The 26923-nt window shown below is 41.5% G+C and overlaps 1 protein-coding gene across 1 annotated transcript in view; it reads right to left on the reverse strand.

Annotated features, from left to right (window-relative positions):
- Nucleotides 1-316: 316 nt before the first annotated feature.
- The window catches only part of LOC148000171 (amphiphysin-like), a 143308-nt gene continuing 116701 nt past the window's right edge, over nt 317-26923 (reverse strand). Inside the window, exons 19-22 of the mRNA XM_087591861.1 lie at nt 16304-16498; nt 14859-15122; nt 12212-12313; nt 317-1501 (exon numbers count right to left, since the gene is read on the reverse strand). Of these exons, the coding sequence (XP_087447987.1) occupies nt 1394-1501; nt 12212-12313; nt 14859-15122; nt 16304-16498 (669 nt within the window). The 3' untranslated portion in view covers nt 317-1393. The remainder of the gene's footprint in view (nt 1502-12211; nt 12314-14858; nt 15123-16303; nt 16499-26923) is intronic.

Raw genomic sequence — 26923 nt, forward strand, 5'->3', positions numbered from 1 at the left:
CTGCCATGAGGCTGATTATGCATCATATGGTTGCCAGTGATTCATAGACTGAGTGTCCACAGCCAGCAATAGAAGGAGGTCTCCCCATAGCTGTTATTTGCGCTCTAGTAATTGCTGGTTCCCAGGAAGCACCAGTAACCAGCAATGACTGGGATGGAGGGGTGGGGAAGTGAGGCAGGGCCACGGAGCACAACCCAGAGGTGGAGCAAGCACACATCTGCACAAATAACAACTCAGGCATAAATTGCTCCAAAGTAACTTGTCCCACTGGAACAAGATTTCAAGAAGAAAATAACCACTCTTGAAAAAGTACTTGTAACTTGGAGATTACCAAAGATTTATTTGGAATGACACAGCACTGAGAACACAACTGTTACAGATGGTTTGTGGTACAGCATACATCACCTCGTTCATTTTAGAATGATCTGTGAAGATGAGTTGCATAAATAGAATGTGGAAGTATATAGGAGCTTTTGTAAATAGGTTCTTTAGCCCCCTCATCCAGCCAATCATATAAAGGCAGAAATGATGACTGCATAGTTGCTGGTCCATGGATTTACTGGACTGAGCAGCTGGGCAGCTATACAACCAGGCCCTGCTCTCTCCAAAGGGGCAGCAGCGTAGACACTGTATCTGTTATATCATCCTGAAAACTGCACACAACACACACAGACACTGTCAACTAACTGTTTTGGCAATGGGATGAGTGGTTTTGCCTCAAGGCAAAACTGCAGCTGTAATGTCCACGAATAAGAGCAATGCGTGTATCAATGACGAAGGCGAAGAGCTACAGTGGAAAGGGAAGGAATCAGCTATGTATATGTAGCCATCTGCATACACATAGGTCCAGCAGGCATGGGAACTAGCTTGTGCGACTGTGTGTCCGTATAGATGTATATAGAGGTGATTGGAAAAGACTGTTAAGAACGTTTGCAGCTGTTCAGTTTTAATCGCAGTAAACTTGAAAGGAAAAGAGAGCACGTGCTCACTCACATCGGGCAAGGGAGTAAGATAATGTCTTACTACAGGATAACTCATCACATCTGCAGGGCAATCACTCAACACCACACACTTGATACAAAGAAGTCAAAGTCTGGTCTGGAGAAAGCTACTTTAGATTTGGTGGGAGGGGAATCAAGTACCAGTGTCCATGGTTAGACAAAGCACAAACAGACCTCTACTGAACACAGGGAACAGAGTAAGGACTCTTTCCTTATTTTGTTTTTTTCCCCTCTTACAGCTTTTGCATACATGCTCTATTGATCGGTCTTCTCAAGCCTCATCTGGCACCTGTCTGTCAGTCATTAAGAGTGTAGTAGCAAAAGTGAACTCCTCTGAATTTCATGAAGGTTTAAAAACCCAGTCACATGACCCTTTTACAACATCTGCAGCCCTACTCCAGGCGTCGTGTGAAGTTCTCTGGAAAGAGGCCTTTGTATGTGGCCAGGTCTCTGTACTGAAGCCAGTCTGACTCCTTCACCCCCACCAACCAGCATGCATCCTGCAAGACAAAAACAGTGTTTCAGAGTCAGGCAAATGTCAGAGTACACAGAGCTAAGAACTTACACAATAACCCATTCTGCTAGTACTGTGACCTCAGGATGCCACACTACTATAAAACACTGTAAATTTTGGTCATTTAAACATTATTTTTAAAGAGAAATAATTTGAGTCATGTATTATCATACATACTTAACTGAAGGTAAATTTTAACATTCTAATTTTCTATATGGCCTATTTAATTAGCATTATCTGAGTTATAAGTTGTTAAGGAAAAGAGATTTTACATGAAAATATGGTAAGCAAAGAATCCAACCATCTTGTGGTTCACAATGGACTAAGGAGTGAGAGAATGATTCTTGCTGGCAGGGAGGGTTAAACACCTTAAGTTGTTAAGTTAGAAAATAATGCTGACATGGCCACCAAATGTCTGGTGCTATTTTCTTATAGGAAAGCACTGCCCCAGAGCTCACACCACATATCCCCAATAAACACTAAGTAGAAGGCTCCCCACTACTGAATGCTGGACAAGTGTTGCTGACACTGCTGTTGCTGCTCTTGCTGATATCTGATGTTTCTCGTCCATGTGGATTACAGGGATGGTTGAGGCTGTGGGGTTCTTGCTGGAGACACATGTTCTTTCTAAATGAGCTTTGTTTTTTCATAGGTTCTGCCATTTAGCCATAGAAAGGCCAGAGAACTGGGTGACTCTGATGGCCACCTACAGAATGGGAGACTACTGCAATAACTGAGAATTACAAGCTGCTCTTTGCCCTCTGGAGGGGGTAACATGCACAGGCATGTACTACATGGAAAACAGTGAGAAATGACTATCTTTATTATGTTAACCAACGCAGGAAAGGCAGACACTTACAAAGAGGGATGGTCAGATTTAATCTGAACCAGTCCTCCATGAAACTCAAGTACATCTGAAAAAAAAGAGGTCTCAAAAATTAAAGAAAAGGCTGGATGTATCCCCTTTGATATCATCAGACACTATAAACTGATGATTCTTAAAAAGACAAGAAATATGAGCACTTAGACAGGCCAATTTTGGAGAGACAGAAAAAAAACCTCACAAAAATAGTCAAGGAAAAATCGCCCTAATAAACTGACTGATAATAGTCTGGCTGATGAGGAAAGGTGCCGTCCTTCAAATTACGATATCACCTATGTGAAGGACAGTTATATCTACATGAAGGACAGATAAGTAAACAATCCCCAAGCCTCTAGTGTGCACAGGAAAGGTCAGTTCCCCTCCCACAGGATTCTATTTAGAGTGAGTCACAATCTAATGAGACCAAATAGAGCGAGGCATTTTTAAATCATTTCAACGGAGAACAAAAGATAAGAAGCGATATCCACAAAGCCATAATGAAGATATATTCTAACACATTACTCTGAAATACAACTTTAACTGGAAAGTGGAGGATATTAGGCGATATAAATCTTTAGCTAAGGAAAATTAAATTTGAACTGCTTAAAATATGTGGTAGAGAAGAATTTCCAGTTTTGAATATGGTGGAACAGTTTGTACTGGATAAATGCCTCTGCCTAGAATAAGCACTCAGACAACCATGCGTGTGTATGTGCATAAATGAATCTATACATTGGCAACTGTTTGTGGTGAAATATGATTATAAAATATAGTCTATATAAAGTGAATGGATATAAATCAGGTGCAGAGCTAGCTGAAGGCACCAAGACAAAAAGCAAATAGAATATTTAACCCTTGAATGTAGGGAATCACTGTGGGTGAGAAGAGGCTAATACAGCTTTTCCCCAAGGATTGTCCTCACTCTTGTATGCTGCAGGAGCATAGAATTTGAAGACACAAGAGCAGCTATATACTAGTGGATAGGAAAGTTCTGGAAAGAGGAATCCCCCAAGTATACAGAGGCACTTTCCTTAAATCCTAGGCTGCACCTATAAATGATACTTCAAGAACTAGGGGAGAAACAATAGTAAAATATCTGAGAACAGCAAGAGAGTTCCAGCCCTGCCAGTAAAGGGGGAGTTTGGAGTTTATATCTGAGTGGGGCTGGAGAAGCGACTCAGCGGTTAAGAGTGGGAACACGAGTGAGCACCAGAGTTTGGCTCCAAGCATTTGAGTGGCTCTTAGAACCCACATCAGATGGCCCACGACCACCTGTAATTCAGGCCAGGACATTTGACACCCAGCTCACATCCCCACACAGCCACATATGCATACATGAAGCTTAAAAGAAAAATAAATATTAAAAATAATGCAAACCAAGTTAGGAGAATCGGCAAAACTACACTATAGGCTTTCTATAGACAACTCCCCTAAAAACACTTTATGGTTTAGAGGTAGAAATATCACCCTAGGAAAAAGAACTTATGAAAAGTCTGCAGACAAATATTCTAAGAAAATGCAGAACAAACAATCTTCCACAAATTTAGTGTAATAAGTTAGTAATTTAAGTGCCTGTTGGAACAAAGCTAAATAACCTTTAGATATAGAAAACAGACTCTAGCTCCCTACAGTGTAGTGTTCATTCACTGTATTCAGTATAAATAGAAATGTTACCAGACCCAAGGGCAATATTAGTAAACTATGTCCTATGGACAAAAGGCAATGGACAGGAATATGCCCTTAAGTCCTACATATGTCCAAATATTTGGAATCCATTAGAAATACTGAGTCAGCTAGAAGTACTGAATCCTTTAGTTAGAAATACTGAATCAGCCTCGGATCCTGGCCCGCAGCATCTCTCTGCTCCCAAACCCCGTGGGAGAGAGACCTCACCGCCTGGTCAGGTGGGCACTCCTGAGGCTGCAGAGCAGAAGAGACCACCAACACTGCACAACCCTGCCCACATCCCTGGCCCAAGAGGAAACTGTATAAGGCCTCTGGGTTCCCGTAGAGGAGGGCCCAAGAGCAGCAGGACCGCTGGGTCTGAGACACCACCAGAACCTGAAGTGATCTACCGGATAAACAGTTCTCTGCACCCAAATCCCGTGGGAGGGAGAGCTAAACCTTCAGAGAGGCAGGCACGCTTGGGAAACCAGAAGAGACTGCACTCTGCACACATCTCTGATGCCACAGGAAAACACCAAACGCCATCTGGAACCCTGGTGCACGGAAGCTCCCAGAAAGGGCGGCGCAGATCTTCCTGGTTGCTGCCACCGTAGAGAGCTCATAAGCAACACGCCACCAGCAAACTTGAGCCTCGGGTCCACAGGTAAGACCAACTTTTCTGCTGCAAGAAAGCTGCCTGGTGAACTGCAGACACAGGCCCACAGGAACAGCTGAAGACCTGTAGATAGGAAAAACTACACACCCAAAAGCAGAACACTCTGTCCCCATAACTGGCTGAAAGAAAACAGGAAAACAGGTCTACAGCACTCCTGACACACAGGCTTACAGGAAAGTCTAGCCACTGTCAGAAATAGCAGAACAAAGTAACACTAGAGATAATCTGATGGCGAGAGGCAAGCGCAGGAACCCAAGCAACAGAAACCAAGACTACATGGCATCATCGGAGCCCAATTCTCCCAACAAAACAAACACGGAATATCCAAATACACCAGAAAAGCAAGACCTAGATTTAAAATCATATTTGATCATGATGCTGGAGGACTTCAAGAAAGACGTAAAAAACTCCCTTAGAGAAACACAGGAAAACATTAATAAACAAGTAGAAGCCTACAGAGAGGAATCGCAAAAATCCCTGAAAGAATTCCAGGAAAACATAAATAAACAAGTAGAAGCACATAGAGAGGAGTCACAAAAATCCCTGAAAGAATTCCAGGAAAACACAATCAAACAGTTGAAGGAATTAAAAATGGAAATAGAAGCAATCAAGAAAGAACACATGGAAACAACCCTGGATATAGAAAACTGAAAGAAGAGACAAGGAGCTGTAGATACGAGCTTCACCAACCGAATATACGAGATGGAAGAGAGAATCTCAGGAGCAGAAGATTCCATAGAAATCATCGACTCAACTGTCAAAGAAAATGTAAAGTGGAAAAAGCTACCGGTCCAAAACATACAGGAAATCCAGGACTCAATGAGAAGATCAAACCTAAGGATAATAGGTATAGAAGAGAGTGAAGACTCCCAGCTCAAAGGACCAGTAAATATCTTCAACAAAATCATAGAAGAAAACTTCCCTAACCTAAAAAAAGAGATACCCATAGGCATACAAGAAGCCTACAGAACTCCAAATAGATTGGACCAGAAAAGAAACACCTCCCGTCACATAATTGTCAAAACACCAAACGCACAAAATAAAGAAAGAATATTAAAAGCAGTAAGGGAAAAAGGTCAAGTAACATATAAAGGAAGACCTATCAGAATCACACCAGACTTTTCGCCAGAAACTATGAAGGCCAGAAGATCCTGGACAGATGTCATACAGACCCTAAGAGAACACAAATGCCAGCCCAGGTTACTGTATCCAGCAAAACTCTCAATTAACAAAGATGGAGAAACCAAGATATTCCACGACAAAACCAAATTTACACAATATCTTTCTACAAATGCAGCACTACAAAGGATAATAAATGGTAAAGCACAACATAAGGAGGCAAGCTATACCCTAGAAGAAGCAAGAAACTAATCGTCTTGGCAACAAAACAAAGAGAAGAAAAGCACACAAACATAACCTCATATCCAAATATGAATATAACAGGAAGCAATAATCACTATTCCTTAATATCTCTCAACATCAATGGCCTCAACTCCCCAATAAAAAGACATAGATTAACAAACTGGATACACAACGAGGACCCTGCATTCTGCTGCCTACAGGCAACACACCTCAGAGACAAAGACAGACACTACTTCAGAGTGAAAGGCTGGAAAACAACTTTCCAAGCAAATGGTCTGAAGAAGCAAGCTGGAGTAGCCATTCTAATATCAAATAAAATCAATTTTCAACTAAAATTCATCAAAAAAGATAAAGAAGGAAACTTCATATTCATCAAAGGAAAAATCCACCAAGATGAACTCTCAATCCTAAATATCTATGCCTCAAATACAAGGGCACCTACATACGTAAAAGAAACCTTACTAAAGCTCAAAACACACATTGCACCTCACACAATAATAGTAGGAGACTTCAACACCCCACTCTCATCAATGGACAGATCATGGAAACAGAAATTAAACAGAGACGTAGCCAGACTAAGAGAAGTCATGAGCCAAATGGACTTAACAGATATTTAAAAAACATTCTATCCAAAAACAAAAGGATATACCTTCTTCTCAGCTCCTCATGGTACTTTCTCCAAAACTGACCATATGATTGTCAAAAAAAGGGCCTCAACAGGTACCAAAAGATAGAAATAATCCCATGCATGCTATTGGACCACCACGGCCTAAAACTCGTCTTCAATAACAATAAGGGAAGAATGCCCACATATATGTGGAAATTGAACAATGCTATACTCAATGATAACCTGGTCAAGGAAGAAATAAAGAAATTAAAGACTTTTTAGAATTTAATGAAAATGAAGGTACAACATACCAAAACTTATGGGACACAATGAAAGCTGTGCTAAGAGGAAAACTCATACCTCTGAGTGCCTGCAAAAAGAAATAGGAAAGAGCTTATGTCAGCAGCTTGACAGCACACCTAACAGCTCTAGAACAAAAAGAAGCAAATACACCCAGGAGGAGTAGAAGGCAGGAAATAATCAAACTCAGAGCTGAAATCAACCAAGTAGAAACAAAAAGGCCCATAGAAAGAATCAACAGAACCAAAAGTTGGTTCTTTGAGAAAATCTACAAGATAGATAAACACTTAGCCAGAGTAACGAGAGGACCCAAAGAGTGTGTCCAAATTAACAAAATCAGAAATGAAAAGGGAGACATAACTACAGATTCAGAGGAAAATCAAAAAAAATCATCAGATCTTACTATAAAAGCCTATATTCAACAAACCTTGAAAATCTGCAGGAAATGGACAATTTCCTAGACAGATTCCAGGTAACGAAGTTAAATCAGGAACAGATAAACCAGTTAAACAACCCCATAACTCCTAAGGAAATAGAAGCAGTCATTAAAGGTCTCCCAAACAAAAAGAGCCCAGGTCCAGACGGGTTTAGTGCAGAATTCTATCAGATCTTCATAGAAGACCTTGTACCAATATTATCCAAACTATTCCACAAAATTGAAACAGATGGAGAATTGCCGAACTCCTTCTATGAAGCCACAATTACTTTTATACCTAAACCACACAAAGACCCAACAAAGAAAGAGAACTTCAGACCAATTTCCCTTATGAATATCGATGCAAAAATACTCAATAAAATTCTGGCAAACCGAATCCAAGAGCACATCAAAACAAATATCCACCATGATCAAGTAGGCTTCATCCCAGGCATGCAGGGATGGTTGAATATACGGAAAACCATCAACGTGATCCATTATATAAACAAACTGAAAGAACAAAACCACATGATCATTTCATTAGATGCTGAGAAAGCATTTGACAAAATTCAACACCCCTTCATGATAAAAGTCTTGGAAAGAATAGGAATTCAAGGCCCATACCTAAACATAGTAAAAGCCATATACAGCAAACCACCTGCTAACATTAAACTAAATGGAGAGAAACTTGAAGCAATCCCACTAAAATCAGGGACTAGACAAGGCTGCCCACTCTCTCCCTACTTATTCAATATAGTTCTTGAAGTTCAAGCCAGAGCAATCAGACAACAAAAGGAGGTCAAGGGGATACAGATCGGAAAAGAAGAAGTCAAAATATCACTATTTGCAGATGATATGATAGTATATTTAAGTGATCCCAAAAGACCCACCAGAGAACTACTAAAGCAGATAAACAACTTCAGGAAACTGACTGGGTATAAAATTAACTCAAATAAATCAGTAGCCTTCCTCTACACAAAAGAGAAACAAGCCGAGAAAGAAATTAGGGAAACGACATCCTTCATACTAGATCCAAATAATATAAAGTACCTCGGTGTGACTTTAACCAAGCAAGTAAAAGATCTGTTCAATAAGAACTTCAAGACTCTGAAGAAAGAAATTGAAGAAGACCTCAGAAGATGGAAAGATCTCCCATGCTCATGGATTGGCAGGATTAATAAAGTAAAAATGGCCATTTTACCAAAAGTGATCTACAGATTCAATGCAATCCCCATCAAAATACCAATTCAAAACCAGAGCTTCCAGGGACTAAGCCACTACCCAAAGACTATACATGGACTGACCCTGGACTCTGACCTCATAGGTAGCAATGAATATCCTAGTAAGAGCACCAGTGGAAGGGGAAGCCCTGGGTCCTGCTAAGACTGAACCCCCAGTGAACTAGTCTATGGGGGGAGGGCGGCAATGGGGGGAGGGTTGGGAGGGGAACACCCATAAGGAAGGGGAGGGGGGAGGGGGATGTTTACCCGGAAACCGGGAAAGGGAATAACACCCGAAATGTATATAAGAAATACTCAAGTAAATAAAAAAAAAATAAAATAAAATAAAATTCAAAAAAAAAAATACCAATTCAATTCTTCAAAGAGTTAGACAGAACAATTTGCAAATTCATCTGGAATAACAAAAAACCCAGGATAGCTAAAACTATCCTCAACAGTAAAAGGACTTCAGGGGGAATCACTATCCCTGAACTCAAGCAGTATTACAGAGCAATAGTGATAAAAACTGCATGGTATTGGTACATAGACAGACAGATAGACAATGGAACAGAATTGAAGACCCAGAATTGAACCCACACACCTATGGGCACTTGATTTTTGACAAAGGAGCCAAAACCATCCAATGGAAAAAAGATAGCATTTTCAGCAAATGGTGCTGGTTCAACTGGAGGTCAACATGTAGAAGAATGCAGATCGATCCATGCTTATCACCCTGTACAAAGCTTAAGGCCAAGTGGATCAAGGACCTCCACATCAAACCAGATACACTCAAACTAATAGAAGAAAAACTAGGGAAGCATCTGGAACACATGGGCACTGAAAAAAATTTCCTGAATGAAACACCAATGGCTTATGCTCTAAGATCAAGAATCGACAAATGGGATCTCATAAAACTGCAAAGCTTCTGTAAGGCAAAGGACACTGTGGTTAGGACAAAACGGCAACCAACAGATTGGGAAAAGATCTTTACCAATCCTACAAAAGATAGAGGCCTTATATCCAAAATATACAAAGAACTCAAGAAGTTTGACCGCAGGGAGACAAATAACCCTATTAAAAATGGGGTTCAGAGCTAAACAAAGAATTCACAGCTGAGGAATGCCGAATGGCTGAGAAAAACCTAAAGAAATATTCAACATCTTTAGTCATAAGGGAAATGCAAATCAAAACAACCCTGAGATTTCACCTCACACCAGTGAGAATGGCTAAGATCAAAAACTCAGGGGACAGCAGATGCTGGCGAGGATGCAGAGAAAGAGGAACACTCCTCCATTGTTGGTGGGATTGCAGACTGGTACAACCATTCTGGAAATCAGTCTGGAGGTTCCTCAGAAAATTGGACATTGAACTGCCTGAGGATCCAGCTATACCTCTCTTGGGCATATACCCACAAGATGCCCCAACATATAAAAAAGACACGTGCTCCACTATGTTCATCGCAGCCTTATTTATAATAGCCAGAAGCTGGAAAGAACCCAGATGCCCTTCATTAGAGGAATGGATACAGAAAATGTGGTACATCTACACAATGGAATATTACTCAGCTATCAAAAACAACGTCTTTATGAAATTCATAGGCAAATGGTTGGAACTGGAAAATATCATCCTGAGTGAGCTAACCCAATCACAGAAAGACATACATGGTATGCACTCACTGATAAGTGGCTATTAGCCCCAATGCTTGAATTACCCTAGATGCCTAGAACACATGAAACTCAAGACGGATGATCAAAATGTGAATGCTTCACTCCTTCTTTAAAAGGGGACCAAGAATACCCTTGGCAGGGAATAGAGAGGCAAAGATTAAAACAGACACAGAAGGAACACCCATTCAGAGCCTGCCCCACATTTGGCCCATACATATACAGCCATCCAATTAGACAAGATGGATGAAGCAAAGCAGTGCAGGCCGACAGGAGCCAGATGTGGATCGCTCCTGAGAGACACAGCCAGAATACAGCAAACACAGAGGCGAATGCCAGCAGCAAACCAATGAACTGAGAATAGGACCCCCTTTGAAGGAAACAGCGAAAGAACTCGAAGAGCTTGAAGGAGCTCAAGACCCCTTATGAACAACAATGCCAAGCAACCAGAGCTTCCAGGGACTAAGCCACTACCTAAAGAGTATACATGGACTGACCCTGGACTCTGACCTCATAGGTAGCAATGAATATCCTAGTAAGAGCACCAGTGGAAGGGGAAGCCCTGGATCCTGCTAAGACTGAACCCCCAGTGAACTAGACTGGTGGGGGGAGGGCGGCAATGGGGGGAGGATGGGGAGGGGAACACCGATAACAAAGGGGAGGGGGGAGAGGGATGTTTGCCCGGAAACGGGGAAAGGGAATATCACTCGAAATATTTATAAGAAATACTCAAGTTAATAAAAAAAAAAAGAAATACTGAATCAGTTATTATAAGTTTGTTCAAGTATCTAAGTTGAAAGACAGTGATTATGAGACAGTAGAGGGGAAATTTTAGCAAGGAAATGGATACTAAATAGAAGGATAACAGAGGAGTGGCAGAAAGAATGTGCAGTGTGCTGGGATGGCTCCTGCATAAACTTAAAAAACACAGAGCAACAGAGGAATTCTAATAAATTCCCCATCCAGACTATCACGGTGAAATATATATCAATTTAAAAAGTCAGGCTGTCAGGCATTAACTTTGAACATAATAGAATTAGAAATTCAGAAACAGAGAAGAAAAAGAAGGAGGAAGAAAAGAATTAAAGAGTGAGTAGTTGATAGTTTTCCATACACTGAAAAATACAATGTTGTGAGTCAATGAAGCAAAATGAATCCCAAGTAGGAAGGAAATCACACACACACACACACACACACACACACACACACACACATACACACACCATATCACTGTTAAACTCATCTATTACATTGAAGGACCCTAGTACTTACTGAAGTGTAAGAGCTATTAAGAGCCTGGTAGAAAGTAGGTAGGTTATGGAGTTCCTATGAAGGACTCTAAAGGCTTTCACCAGCTTTACACCTCAGGTCAAGATTAGGCTAAATACCAGCTTCCTGCCTCAGGTCAAGGCTAGGCCAAGTTCCATTCTCCACTCGCAGTTCTTGGGAGGAACAGGGACATTCTCGAAAAACCACAGAATGTACTGACTAATAGTCACCTGACCCTCTGGTCCCAGATAGAGTTTGAATGCATGTCATATGCTTGCTAGCCAATAGATCCAAAGGTCAATATGTTTAGCCAATAAGTTTAAACTATAACCTTGTTGATGTAACCTGTACCCCTAAAAAGTATAAAAACTGTTTGTTATAGTCATTTGGGGTCACTTTCCAGGCGTTGCCATGAGGGGCTGATTGAAGGTCGACCCTGACGCACCAGAAAATACACCTCTTTCATTTGCTCGTTTGCATCGAACTCTATTCTCGTGTCTCACTTTGGGGCCGGGGAGTCTTCCAGGAGTTAAGACTCACTTTGAGCCTTATGGTAGCAGCATGTTAGAAAACAGAAATGCTACAGGAAGTCCCTTGTCCAGCTGACCCTCGAAATGTTCAATATGGCTGGACACACCTTCCAGTCTTTACATTACCTGGTCGGCTTCTGAGTCTGAGGGCACCACGAGCACCACATCACCCCTTTGTAGGGTAAGTTCATCAGAGTTCGCTGCCTCGAAGTCATGCAGAGTTTCCACCTGCAACATATTTAAAAGGAATCAGTTACTTTTAGAAAGAGACTGAGTGTGCTGACTCTGCCTGTAACCCCGGCACCCAGGAGTCTGGCAGGACACTACTCATGACTTCAAGCCAGCTTGGGCTCACTATTAAGTCCAGACAAGCAAGGGCTGCAGGCTACACAGTGAGACCCTGCTTCAAAATAAAGAGAGGAAAGGAAGGAAGGAAGGAAGGAAGGGAGGGAGGGAGGGAGGGAGGGAGGGAGGGAGGGAGGGAGGGAGGAAGGAAGGAAGGAAGGAAGGAAGGAAGGGAGGGGGAACATCATAGCTCCCAATAAGATCACGCAGACACTGCTAGAAGCTTTCTCCTAGTATATAAAGGATGAAGATATGTATTGGAATGCTGCCATGCATGGGGTGTGGTTTGCTGCGGACGTTCTTTGTGGCTTCGGGTAGTAAGAGGCATGGAAAACAGCAAGACAAGGGCTGTAGTGGTGGGTCACTGGGGTAATGCCTTCAAAAGAATTAATGGGTTTCTCATAGGACCATGGTTTATTCTCCAAAAAGAAAATGAGAGAGTGAGATTTGAGATTTTCCTTACTCTGGCTTTCTGTGTCATGTGACCATTTCTTCTCACAAGATAGCATCTGCATGCAGCCAGAGCAGAGCCAGGGGCAGTGCTCTTTGAACTTCCCACTGTAGGCTAAATGGATTATTTGTCTTTCTAAAGACCTAGAATCCAGCATTTTCACATCATAATATAAATTTAATATCATAAAATAGGCAAACATAAATCTCAAGGGGAGGAAAACACCCTTGCTTCTTACTGACCTATACAAGGCCATTTGTATCTATATTTATTAATTCAGTGCAATATACAGTAGCTGAACTTTAGGCTGTTAGTTTTCATTAGCTATTTATTGCTACTGATGACTGTTTAAGTTGAACTAAACATGCTAGGCTAAAAAGCTGTTTTAAATAATGAAAAACAAGACAAACCACCATTTGCATGTTATATAAGAATTAATATTTAATTAAACAAATGGCTTTTTAAAAATACATTTTCATCCTTTTCTATTAACACATTATACCATAGCAGCCTGCTTTTCCTTTGCATTATTTTTTTTTCAGATTTATATTATGGGAAAAGCATAAAGGCTAACATACAATACCACATCCCTCAGCTTGAGGGACTCTCTACTCCTGGCCAGTTTTATTTCTCCTATGTTGATTCCTTAAAAACACCTGCACATTCAAGATGAAGCAGTCAACATTTAAAATATGCATTTTCTGTGTACAATAAAAACTATCAGAGCTATAACTGACTGTTATTCAAAAATTAATTCATGCATGAGAGTAGAAGGCCAGGGAAGGGTTGAGAAGGGCACTGTGGGTCACACTGCAGTGATTGGAAAGCTAAGCATGGGTCCGTCATGTCTCAGCCTTGCCTAGCACAATTTCCTGATTTTACATGCACTGCTTAAACAACTAACCAGGTTTTTAACCCCAACATTAACCCATATGTTTAGTTATTTTGCCCACATTAATCACTATCACCCTCCAGTACAAAGTGGCAATTTCCCTCTAAAGGAGGGACAGAGAATGGATCAATCCCATTCTTATGAACAGATTATTTATACGTACCTATACTTAACCTACACGCGCGCACACACACACACACACACACACACACACACACACACACACACACACTTTAAAATAAAAATGGGTATCCAGGCAAGGTGGTCTGTGCCCATCACCCAGATGTCTGGGAGACTAGAGCAGAAGCTCACAAGGTAAAGACCTGCCTATCAAACTTAGCAAGGCCCTATCTCTAAATTAAAAAGGACAAAAGTTTGTAGAAAAGTGGCAGGATGCTAGCTTAGCATGCACAAAGCTCTGAGTTTGCACTCAGGACAGCAAAAGAAAGAACCAACCAAGCCAAAACAAGGGCTGTTTTGAAATACACTATCAAATTATACAATGCTTACAATTTCTAGTCAGATTCTTCTGGGGACCTTATCTGCCACAACCCTGGGCTGTAAATGGCTTTTCTGGGCAACTATTGTTGTTGTTGGGCAATTGTTGTTGTTTTGTTGACCAGTAAGTAGGCTTTATTTAGTTCCTGGCCAGAACTTTTTTCTTCCCAGGAATGGAGGCTTGTTTCTTTCTTCCTTTTCACAGTGTCTTTAGACACTTGATTTTGGACTTGTTGTTGGTCCCTCACTCTGCATTTGGACTGCATGACTCTGTTTCCTGTCTGTTTGACAATTCCTAATGAAACATAAAGTATGCTTGACTTGAAAGGCCTGGTCTGAGCCAGGCTACACAGACTCAGCTCTGCAGGAGGCATGGGAAGGTATTACTGTACATCTTGCTTGCCCAAAGCATGGACTTGGGGGCATTTTCCTGGGAGATGTCAGGGTAAAGAAAAAGCAGATGTGAGAAACAAGAGACAAAACGATGACAACGGTGACAATGACAACAGAACCCACACACTGGAAAACCAGAAAGTGATGCAAAGAAAACTAAAACAACAATGACTCTGAAGTGACAATACAAAGACCTTGTAGAGAAAGCCAGGAGGCAGTTCCTGAGCGGCATCCCCTGCAGACAGCGAAGCATCCACAGCACCTGCTGGTGCAGGCGTAGCAGCCTGAGAATCCAGAGGCGTGGGCTCTGTAGCCAGTTCCTGCTTCTCACCGGCTGGGCCCTGGGGAGCCACGTCCTCAGTGGCCTCCCTTGTTTCAGTACCCGTAGTGGTTTCTTGGTGTTCTTCTCCTTCATGGTTGGAGGCTGGCTCTATGACAACAGAAGGGATGACCTTTTCCTGGTGGTTAGAGAAGTGGACAGTGTCACGACCTGGGAAAGGATAGGTGTGTTTGTTTGTTCTTAGGGCAGTCTCTTCTCCCCGCCACCCACACTTTCTTTATCCTACTAACCCGCAGTTCCAAGCCCACTAAGTTTGCAGACTGTGGACCTAGCCCTGACTTTTTCACTGTCTCTCTTGAGTACTAAACACTTAATGAGAATCCTATCTCGATCCTTGAGCAGTCCCACTCCTGGAAAATGGAGGATTCTATGAGCAATTCCACAGTGGTGGGAGGATGAAAAGGGAGAGGGTCTGCCCAGAGTGGGTAGGAAGCTATCCTGAAAAGAAAACACAAGGGAGGACTTCCTGTTGCTGTCACACTCTGCAATGGCTGTTCATTATCCTTGGGGCCTGGCATGTGATCTTTTTGATTGCTGCAGGAGAAACCAGAACCAGTTCTAACTTCCTGTGTGGGCTCATCTGACTGTTTCCTTGAAAACTGGGATTAGCATCGATGAGAGAAGCCCTCTAGGGAATCTGCGATGCTCTAATAATGATCAACATGAAATAGTGACAATAGTAACTCAGAGTCACTACTTACATCAAGTTCCCAGCAAGGGCTGGCCCTGGGCTAAGCCTTTGGGGGACAATTATAACTCAAATAGCTCTATCATTTTTATCGCAATCTTCCTTCCTCTCTCTATTGTGGATTTTCTCATTGTGGTGATCTGAATAAAAATGGCTCCGTAGACTCATAAAGAGTGTCTTTATGTGGCCTTGGAGCAAGTGTGTCACTGTGGGGTGTGTGTCACTCAGAGGTTTCAGAAGCAGGCATAGTGGTGCACTGTCTCTTCCTGCTGCTTGTGGACCCAGAAGTAGAAGTCTCAGCTCCTCCTCCAGCACCATGCCTGTTGCATGGAACCATGCTTCCCACCATAGTGTAATGAACTAAACCTCAGAACTAGAAGCCAATTGAATGCTTTCCTTTGTAAGAGTAGCTGTGGCCATGATATCTTTTCACAGCAATAGAAACCCAAAGACACTCCTTATCTGTGCTTCATTTCCTCTATCGTGATTGAAACTTCTTCCTCCTTTTCTGTGCTTTGGCCACAGGTATAGGAAGTCTATTCCACACCAAGCCAGCAGAAAAGACCCCACTAAATAGCCCTCTTATTAGAAGTCTCTCAAGGAACCCTTACCTGAGGAGCACCAGCTTCAAGCTCTGCTGCTTGAGGGCTCTCACTGCTTGCAAGCTCAGTGCTTTCCACATCGATTTTGGCTCCCTCAGGACTTTCGCCTTCTCCAGCAGGTAGGGCTGCCTTCTCTGCCTCTGCTTCCTCCCCTGTGGACCCCTCAGTTCCCACAGTCTCACCAGCATCAGTTCCAGGAGGGATCTGTAAGGTGGAGAGGGAAAATCACTATGCCCGTGTCTCCTGAGCCTCTACAAGGCCTCAGGCCCACTCCACTATTCTTCCCCAACTGCTAAAGCCCCCAGCACTGAGCTGCTTTGTCAGAAATAAAATCCCAGAAGTCAGGGGCAACAGAAACTGCTTGGAGCTCACTCTTCCTCAGAGCATCCTCAGAGCAGAATGATATGGATTCTGCATCCCTTAGCTTTCCCTTCAGCCAGGTATGGTGGATGGCATTGGAACAGGTGACATATACCATTCTTTAGAGGATTTTGCTAACTGGTGGGTGGATCTTTCTCAAGAGGCTATCTTTTGTTGTTGTTGCTGTTGCATGAAAGCAGACAACAGTGGATTGAGCATTAGGGAGCACCTCTTAAAACACCAAAGAGAACTGGGTTCCTTGAGGCCTGGCTCATGGAGGAACACCACAGTGGGATGACGACCCATCAAGCAGTCACAATCAGGATGGCTGCACTTTGTGATGGTCTCCACATCTGTGTGGATGAGGCTTCATAGTGAATCACCTTCAGGGAATGGGAATGACGGTGGGGTTTCCCCCAAAGAACACTAGAGGATGAGGGGAAATGGCTTCAAAATCCAATACACATCAGCAATATATAAATGCCCATGGAGCATCTGCTGGCTAGGAAAATGGCAAATCAGACTCTGGGTCTTTACTAAGGGAAGCAAAATTGATAAAAGTTTTCAGTAGTATTTAGAATGTGTGCTGATGAAATAAAGGAGGCACCATTATGTTTTAAATTTGGACAAAATGGTTGAGTCTAGCCTTTATTAGGACTCTAAAAATATCAGCATAGCAGACCTGATTCCAGAGGGTAGGAAAAAGAGGACTATTGAGAAAGAGTGTTAACAAGTTTATATAGTATACCCAGGACATTCTGATGGGGTTAACATCAGTTGGTGCTTTCCTTTCCTGAATCAGCTCTCTGCTGTTCACTGCGTTAAGTCAGGAGATTGGCTCTCAATCCCGACTTCTGAAGTAGGGGTGGGGAGTAGCACTTATGTGCATCACAAATGTGGTATAGAATGTCAAGTCACAGAGGCACTCATCACGGTATTCTCTAAGGGCTCTCTTCTTCCTCAAAGTCACAGCTACTATAGTTCTTAAAATAATCTTCCATATGTGGCTACAGAGATGGCTCAGTAGCTAAGAGCACCGACTGCTCTTCCAGAAGACTCGGATTCAATTCCCAGCACCCAAATGGAAGCTTACAACTGTCTGTAGCTCCAAGATCTGACACCCTCACACAGATATTCAAGCAGAAAAAAACACCAAAGTACATAAAAATAATTAAAAAATTATAAAAATATTTTATGAAGCACTTTTTCTAAATATCAAATTTCACTTTGTGGGTAAATATTATTTGACACATCATGAAATGTCACTCATATTTGTAGAAACATCCAGGTCTCACGAAAGAATCTTCTACTATGCAAATGCAGCCAGTTGTCCCTTTTTCTTTATTCTTACACGGTTATTAAATACATGGACTAAAAAATGATCCTGTTGTATGAACAGTAGCTGATACTAATTTAAATGGATTTAAATGCTGATAGTTAATTAAAATGAGTTAAAGGTTATATGAAGATCTTTGTTCCAGTGAATGACTGAAAAGTCCAAGAACAAGAAAAATTTCAAATGTAAATTATACTTCCCATTTTAAGTAAACAGTGATGTTCTTTATAGATGTTGTCACTGTTGTCAAAAAAAAAAAAAGTACAATTAGTAACAACCTAGGAATTAATCTCAATTTTCGGAAGAAGAGAGAGCACTTGCTCATTGATTTAGGTGTTGGTAAAATCAGCAATTTTAGTCTGGGATGGAACTCAGTGGTAGAGTGCTCCCAGCTGAGACCCTAGTTTTAGTGCCAGGAAGAGAAGACTGGAGAGAGGGAGGGAATAGACTTTCACTAGGATATTGAGACCTAGCAAGTGCTCTTCCACACTGGAACTGTTCATACATACGATATGAATGAAGTGAGTCATGGACTTGAATGGGGTAAACAAACTGTCTAGCCATAAATCTGTTATTTTTGCTTTTCATTTGCCTTGAAAAAGAGTTAAACCTATGACCAATCCAATGATTTCAATAGTTCAATATCTTGGGGGTTGGGGATTTAGCTCAGTGGTAGAGCACTTGCCTAGCAAGCGCAAGGCCCTGGGTTCAGTCCTCAGCTCCAGAAAGAAAAAATAGTTCAATATCTTTGAACAAGATGGACTCTAAATACATGCCAACAGAATGGCGAACCAGTCACATATGCACGCAGAGAGACAGACAGACAGACAGACACATAATACTATAGATTAAAAAGCATGCATTTGCATTTCATAACATGTACCTCCACTTACATAAATTTTTTCATGCATATATGTTCTGAGCAGCACATATCATTCATTAGTAATTGGTATTGTTTTATGTGAATTAATGTTACTTCTTTAGAAGAAAGTATATTAATTTTATGGCATATTAATGGTATTGCCAAAGGTAATTTTATGTTTTGTTTTAAGATTTGTTCTATTTTACTAATATATATGTGTGATTGTGTCTTTATGTGTACATGTGTGCAGATTTCCGTGGAGGTCAGAAAAGGGCATCAGGTCTCCTGGAACTGGAATTACAGGTGGATATGAGGCACCCAACCGGGTGCTAGAAACTGAACTGGAGTCCTTTGGAAAGACAACGAGCACTGTTAACCACCTATCCATCTCAAGAGAAAGACCAAAGGAAATTGTAAAACTCATATGATGCAAACAGCATCATTAGCTTATGCATGATAAGTTTCTGTCTGTCTGTCTGTGGGCTGTATCCTATTTTACTATCGCAAGATATACACATTATAGTGTATATCTTTGGCTGAGTGATAAGAACAGGGTTTGACAGAATCTTCTGGTTCTGGCTCCAACATTGCAGTGACACCAGCCACCAGCAGATGGCTCTGTCACATGAAAGGAACCTAATAAGAGGATGGCAAATAAAAGTCAACCAACCAGACCCTCCAGAGATCCAGGGAATAAACCACCAGCTGTTGGAAGACTCCTCCATACTCAATCATCAATCATTGTAGGCTCTGCCATTGCTTCAGTCACTTCTATGATTTCCCTTATGGAACAGCCTCCTGGTCATAGCTTAAATTTTGAAAATATAGCACTTGGGAAACTCAGATGGTCTTTGTCAGAATTCCCTTATGTCATCAATGCTGATTACAATAGAACTGATAGAATGTTTTTTATGGTGTTTTAGTGGTTTTTGGTTTCTCAATCCATCTGCATGTGCTCAGTTATTTTATTTACATTATCTCTGGCATAAATGACAATGATAAGTGAAGTCTACAAGAAGTATACACTGCACATTCTAAATACGTGACACAATCTGGTAACTGCGGGATGGCTTATGCTGGAGTCATATATGGCAAAGTTCCTGATGTTTGCTTCATAAAGACAGCTGATGGAAAGACCACTGAGCTCCAGGCTTTCTAGTTTATTCTGATTCTAAAGAACAATAACCCTGATGCACAGACAGATGACTCCTGCCGTTTTCAATCTATGTCCACCCTGTAGCTTGGGTAAGGAACCAGCTTTGATGGTGAATGTAGCATTCTGTAGGTGCTGTCACAGAAGATTTGCATTTATTGCATATTAGTCTGTTAATATTTCTATTGTAGCTTATTCTCATTTCCTGGGAGTTAACTATGATGAAAAGAGCTCAAGGAATTTGCTCGAATAGTGAAAAGGTTTGGAATAGACTGTCCAAATTCTGTGCTTTTGTCAAACTAATATGCACCCAAGGTCTGTAGCAATCTTTAGAACTTGAGCACAGCCTACACGAATCCATTGTTAGCTCTCAAGCCACCAATATTTGAAGAGCATGCTAAGCATGCTTTCAAGCAGTTGATATGTATCCTTATGCACTTGGAGTCAGACATGCTGCCATTGTGCCATGAAGTCACCCCTTATACAGTCAGAATACCATACTTTAAGTAACTTTTCCTATTTTCTGTACTATTCTGGAACTAGCAACCATATCACAAAGTCTCTCCTCATCAATAGCAAATTTTGCAACAAATAGAAATCAAGATGAGGTTAGTTGGTGTCCTAGTTGGTTTTAATTAACTTGACATAGCTTAGAAGAAAGCCATAACAGAGGAATTGCCTGGATCAGATAGGCCTTTTGACATGTCTGTGGAGGCACTGTCTTGATTTTTAATTGATGAAGGAGGAATGAGTCTACTGTGGGCAGCACCATTCCCTAAAAGATGGTCCTAGACTGCATAAGAAAGGTTGCGAAGCATAAGGTTGAACAAACAGGCCATCAGGCAGTGTTCCTTCATGGCTTCTGCCTCAAGGTTCTGCCTACTCTGACTTCCCTCAATGACAGACTGTGATATGGAAAGTGAAGTCAAATAAATCCTTTTCTTCTTTCATTTTGGTCACAACAATAGAATGAAACTAGAACATCTGGGTAGAACTTTCTATATTACTTTTGACAATTATCTTCTAGATTTCACTGTTTAGAAAGTTATATAGAGAATATGAAAGTGCAAAAGGTCTTGGGATCTTTGCCTAGATTTCTCCATTCCAGTACAAATAAGAATATTTCAGTTATGTTCATCAGCTAAGTATTTATGTCATCCCAAAGGTAGAAGTTCCCTGGAGTTCTGTGTTCTCATTGTCCAAATGAAGAAATGAGAAGGATCGAAGGAGTACTGAAGGCAGGGCTGGAGGTGGACTGTTAGTTCCCATGAGAGCTGCCTGTGTAACCTTACAGAGGAAATTACTACAGGGATAGAAGCAGTGGGAGTCCCAACCATAGACTGCTGCTGCTCTTACCTCACTTTCCCTAAATGATGCTGTAGTTGAAGCTCTTGACAGACTGAATGCTATGACATTTTATGAATTATAAATTTAACTTTAAAAGGATTAAAATTAAAGAATAAATATTTTCTTCAGGATTTATTTTAAAGAGAAAGTCATGAGGCAACTCAGGTCTTCAAGAGACCATTATAATCCCATAGAAAAGATTCCGGTACTTTGGCATAGGATGGCAGTTGGTATACCTCTTCACAAAATGATATTGAAAACTCTGCCCATCACAGCCTTCCTCTAGCAAGACCAATGGGAGACTGTCACCCCAGAAGCTCATATCCTATGGCCATTTCTGTTGGAGCAGTACCTGGTACTGCAAATCTGCCTCACACATTCATGCATTTCCTTCCAAAGTTACAGGGTTTTCCCATCCTCGACCGCATCTCACTCAGCTTTCAAGCTACTACTCTAGTCTTCCCTGCAGTCCCATCAGAAGCCCTAAGCAGCTGGGTTCTAGTCCAACTCAACCAACTGCTACGCTGTTACCATGGCAATAACTGTTTGAATTAACTCCACATCTTCCTTGAAAAATCATCTCCAAAGATGACAAAGTTAATGAATTTTTGTTGTTGTCAGTTTGGCTTTAAGTGCAGGGCACAGTATGAACTAATGACACTTTGTGGCATTAGATGTTTCTGCAAGAATAAGTGCTGAAGGCGCTGTCCCATTCTCTGAATGTCCTACCCCTGTTCTCCCACCCTTCCTTCACAGGGGTACAAATGACCCTCTCCCCATTCCACCCTTGTAGGAATCCATGCTGCCAGTTTCTTTTTTGGTTCCTTTCTGCCCAGGACTGCATGAGTTTCCTCAAGTGGGGGCTGCTAGGCCTTCCCTCACTTCCTCTGGGAACCAGACTTGTGCCCTGCCCTTCTTGAGCAGAGCTCCTCTTGCTGCTCCATTGGTCTAGGAGTGGGGCTCTTAGTCCCTTTGCCTTCCCCATATTGCAAACCAACACTGTGTGTGCATGCATGTGTGAATGTATGTGTCCATGTGTGTTTGTGGAGGCCAGAGTTCAGATATTTGCTTTCCACTTTGGTTTTTGAAACAGAATTGCTAACTGAACCTGGATCTTTCTGATTGGCTAAACTGTCCTGCCAAATTCTTGAAATTCAGTTTCTGTCTCCAGGGCTTGGATTATATACATGTACCCACCATAGTTGACTTTTGGTGTGGGTCCTGTGATCTGAACTCAGGCCCACATACTTGTACAGCAAGCCAACCACTGAGCCATCTCCTCAGCCTCTGGTCTTCATGCTAAGTAGTGGCATAGGCTACTACATTTGCACAGAGCCTACCAATAAATTTGGAGAGACAGGAAGTTCAAACAAGGAACAGACACTTCTAGAAGGGATTCAGCTGAATGAACATACTTCTTATTTTTCTACAGGACATAGTCCCTCTCTGTATTTTCATATGGACAATATTAAAGCTTTATTAATTTCCTTTTAAATTTTTGTTTAAGTATTTATTTAGTCTTAATTTATGTGTATATGTTTTGCCTGCATACATGTATGGACACTGCCTGGATGCCAAGTATGTGCAGAGGCCACAGAAGGGTGATAGAGTTCCTGGAACTGTAGTTAATGACAGTTATAAGCAACTTTGTTAGTATTATGGCCTGAATCCGGGTCCTGTGCAAGAACAGCAAATTGACTGTTGATCATTGAGCCATCTCCTTAGCCTCAGTCTTTTAAAAATTAGAATTAATTGGTATTTTCTATTTCTATGATAATCTACATTTACTTTTCCATTTTATTAATAATTCTATTATTTTCATCATTATTTATTAATGATGTAGTAATAAGTTGTTGAGTTGGTAGATAACCTATGATTTTATACATAAAGGAACCAATAACATATAATACATATGCAGTACATAGTCCAGAAAATAGGATTTTTGACAAAGCAGAAACTGATTTTCTATTTACATACATTCTGTGAAGACTGTGGCAAACACTGATATGGAAAGCCATAATAACATTCGCCATTACAAGATGGCGCTGGCTTCCGCTGTGCCCCATGTGGAAAGCCGCGATAACATTCGCCATTACAAGATGGCGCTGGCTTCCGCTGCAACAGCCCGACTTCCTTTCAGGAAACTAGCTGTGTGCACATGTGCAAGAGTGTGTTCGCGCCAAGTCTTTGCCCACCCCAGGGCGTGCCAATGAGATCATGGGTAAGCGTGCATTCTTGCTGGCGAGACGATAGCGTGGGACATTTGGTGCCAAAACCCAGGAAAAACGCCTCACCATCGCCGGCGCCGAGGAGAGCCTCTGCTCACGGAGACGGTCCAGAACTGCAGGTCGAAAGGTAAGCTCTGAGAGTTATGCTTGGTCTTGATCTCTCTCATCTCATCTCTCTCCCCCATTAGAAGATGCAGTGGAAGAGTTTGTTATCATTTTGGCAGCGCTCATTCTTTTTCTTTTGGTTTTTGATTTTGCGGCTGCCACTAGGCACAGTCAGAAGTTGTGCCTAGAAGATGAGAAATGCCGCCCAACAAAAATAGCAGGACAGGGGGCATTAGAGGAGTTACAGGACAGCATGTCAGAAACAGAGCGAGGTGAAAGATTAGAAGCTTTAAGAAGTAAAGGTGCACCTAAGAAAAAAGGCCCTTCCAAGGACCTTGGATCCGAGGAAGCAAGAGATAAGGGAAAGGACGCCCTGGGAGAGAAAAAGGGAGGAGATGAAAGGAACACAGTATTTTGGGAGAAAAATTTTGTCTTTGTGCTTGTAAAAGGTGTGATTAGGCTCTGGAAACTTCACAGAGTCATACTGATCAGATTTGATAGAGTTAGACCGCCTGAAAAATTTATTCAGGAGAATCAAACAAAAAGATATCTCGATTCTAAACTTTTGTCTTGAGAATTTTACAGAGTATGCCTACTTGGATTCCTGGTCTCAAGGACTTTTAGCTGGGACCAGTCAGAACACATCAGCTACAGCATTAGTTTCATTTTTCCTACCCCCTACCCCCAAGGACATCTCAACGCCCATGCACAGCTTGATGGAGTTAATGTAATTGAGTTGTGAGTGGAAATGTTCAGGACTGTGTTTCACTTCCATTCCATTTGTGAATGTCAGTCGTGCTGCTCAGATATCCCGTAATATATCTCAGTATCTTACAGGAATTTGGTTTCAACACGTTGATGGACTAGTCCAGGAATTGAGACAATCCATCGTCCATATCAACTCCACTCGAGTGGATGGTCACCATGGAAGTGGTGGGAAAGGGGAAATCCTACCTCTCTGCTGACTCCTATTGGAATCTGGGTCGCTTTGGTGGGACACCATCTAGTTTTTTCCCCTCTGTCTATTGTCTGTCCTTGGTGCACCAAGCTGTCCATGTATGTCAGTTTATGTCTGTGGTTTTTGTTTCTCATTGTTTAAATGTTTTATGTTTCATGTTCAAAAGAAAAAATGGTAAAAACATTATCTGCCAGTCGTTCACACCTTGATTTGGTTTTAACTCGTTTCAAAAGGAACAAATGAATAAAAAGCAGTTTCAATCGGCCTTTAGAGCCCTACACCTGTAGCTAGGAGCATAGGTCAGCTGGAGAAGCTGCCCGGGGCTGAGCGTCTACCAGCGGCTCCTCAGCTTCTGTGTTACTTAGCAGGTGACAAGCTGCTTCTCTTAATATTACAGCTAGAAAAAGTAAAAATGGTGCTTGGTCTAAATATTAAAGATATGTGCAGCCAATTCAATTTTGTTTCTGATTGGTTTTAAATGTATAAATATGCTCTACATGCCTTGGTTATGGACTATTGGCTTTTAAGTTATTGGATATGGTTAAAAAGGTATAATATTGGTAACAGAAAGTTGACATAAAACTGGTAATTTGGATGGAGTCATTCTAGACAACATGTGACATGAGCCAACCTAGGGAAACAGGTCTAAATTGAGATAATATTTTTATGGAATTCTTACTCTAGAAACCAGTCTTCTAAAAGAATTTAGGACAATGTCTCTTTGTTGAGGTATTGGAGACCGCACCATCATGCGTTCATATGTAGGAATTGGCAGTCAAACTTTGTAGCATGAAGGATAGACTTGGTGTTTTGGAGACTAGATTTTAGAGACTAGGTTGTTGGAGGTTGAGTTTTGCTTTCCAAAGTTGTGGTTTGCCCTGAAGTTATCTGTATTGTAATGCTAATTTCACTGCCACAAGGACAGCTGCCTAGTCACTACTCAGAACTCAAGTGACCTTGTGGTTGTGCTCTGGTGTTACACGGAGAACTTAAGGATTGTGATTAAGGATTGCCAGTGTTGCATTGACTAACTCAAACTTATTTATTATTGAGAAAAAAATCAAACAGATAGAGATTGTTACAGGATTTACGAAGGATTGATGAGGTTTTAGAACTTGTGAGAGCATTACAGCCTGTTTGCTTACTCCAACTGCCATTTCAAGATAGATTTAGAGGATGTCCTGGCGATTGTGAGTTTTCATTTCGTGAGCTTGCTTATAATTTTAGAGAGCCCATAAAGTTATATCATTAAAAATTTTTACAAAGGAATGGCTAATAGCCTTGTATTATATAATTTTGTCGCTTCTTCAATGTAAGAAGTTAGAACTTTAAATCTTTCAGTGTATACAGAAATTTTTACTACAAACCTTTGCTCTCAAAATGAGCTTTAATATTTGGGGAGTAGCTGTTATACTACTCCAGAAAAGAATATTTGAAACTAATTTTAAACTTCTAAAGATATGTTAGTTGGCTAAATAACTCACCTTACCAGAGGACTTAAGTCTTTGTTATCCTCATTGGAAATAAAGTTTGTGAGGTGCTAGAGAGATGGCTTAGTGGTTAAGAACACTAAATACTGTTCCTTTAGAGGCCATTTAAGAACTCAAACTGGATTGCCTAGACCTCTTAACGAGGGAGGACAATACTAGACAGTTTATATCTTAATAAATAAAAAGGGGGAGTTATCCCTGTATGCTAAATAATACTCCTTTTATTTCAATGTTAAAATTTGGATGCCAAGGAACTCTGAGTGTTTATGGCACACTACAACTAGGCATACTTCTGCCTAGGTGAAATAGAAAGATTCACATATTGACATGATCCTGTTCAGATATTGTATATGGGGAAGAGGGAATCTTTGTGTTTTTTCTACAGGATGCTACAAGAGTATGCCAGCTGCCTGAGTGGTTGGTGAGACTTGCTGATCCTGGGTGCATGAAGATTCAGCTTTCGTGGTTCAGGTCCCTGGAGTCATTCCTCTGCCCTGAGAGGAAGATGGAAGATCCCCTCTCATCTTTTGTCAACCACTGCGTGTGTCCCGTCCCACTGTGGCCTACGCTCAGACACTCTTTGCACTGCTGCTTGCTGGAGAAGACAGGACTCCAGCCGTTACCCCTGCCCCCCTTATTCTCCTGGAGATTCTTGCTGCCTTAACTGGTGTTGTCATCTTGCAGTCTGTAACTTCACAGGAATGACATCTGCGTGAAGCTGCTGTGGACTGAGGAACTCTGCCCTGGTAGTACAGATCTCAGACATGGTTCAATTGCCTGCTGGTTGTTC

This window comes from Rattus norvegicus, chromosome 17, assembly GCF_021556685.1.
Source record: "Rattus norvegicus strain SHRSP/BbbUtx chromosome 17, alternate assembly SHRSP_T2T, whole genome shotgun sequence".
NCBI lineage: Eukaryota > Metazoa > Chordata > Mammalia > Rodentia > Muridae > Rattus > Rattus norvegicus.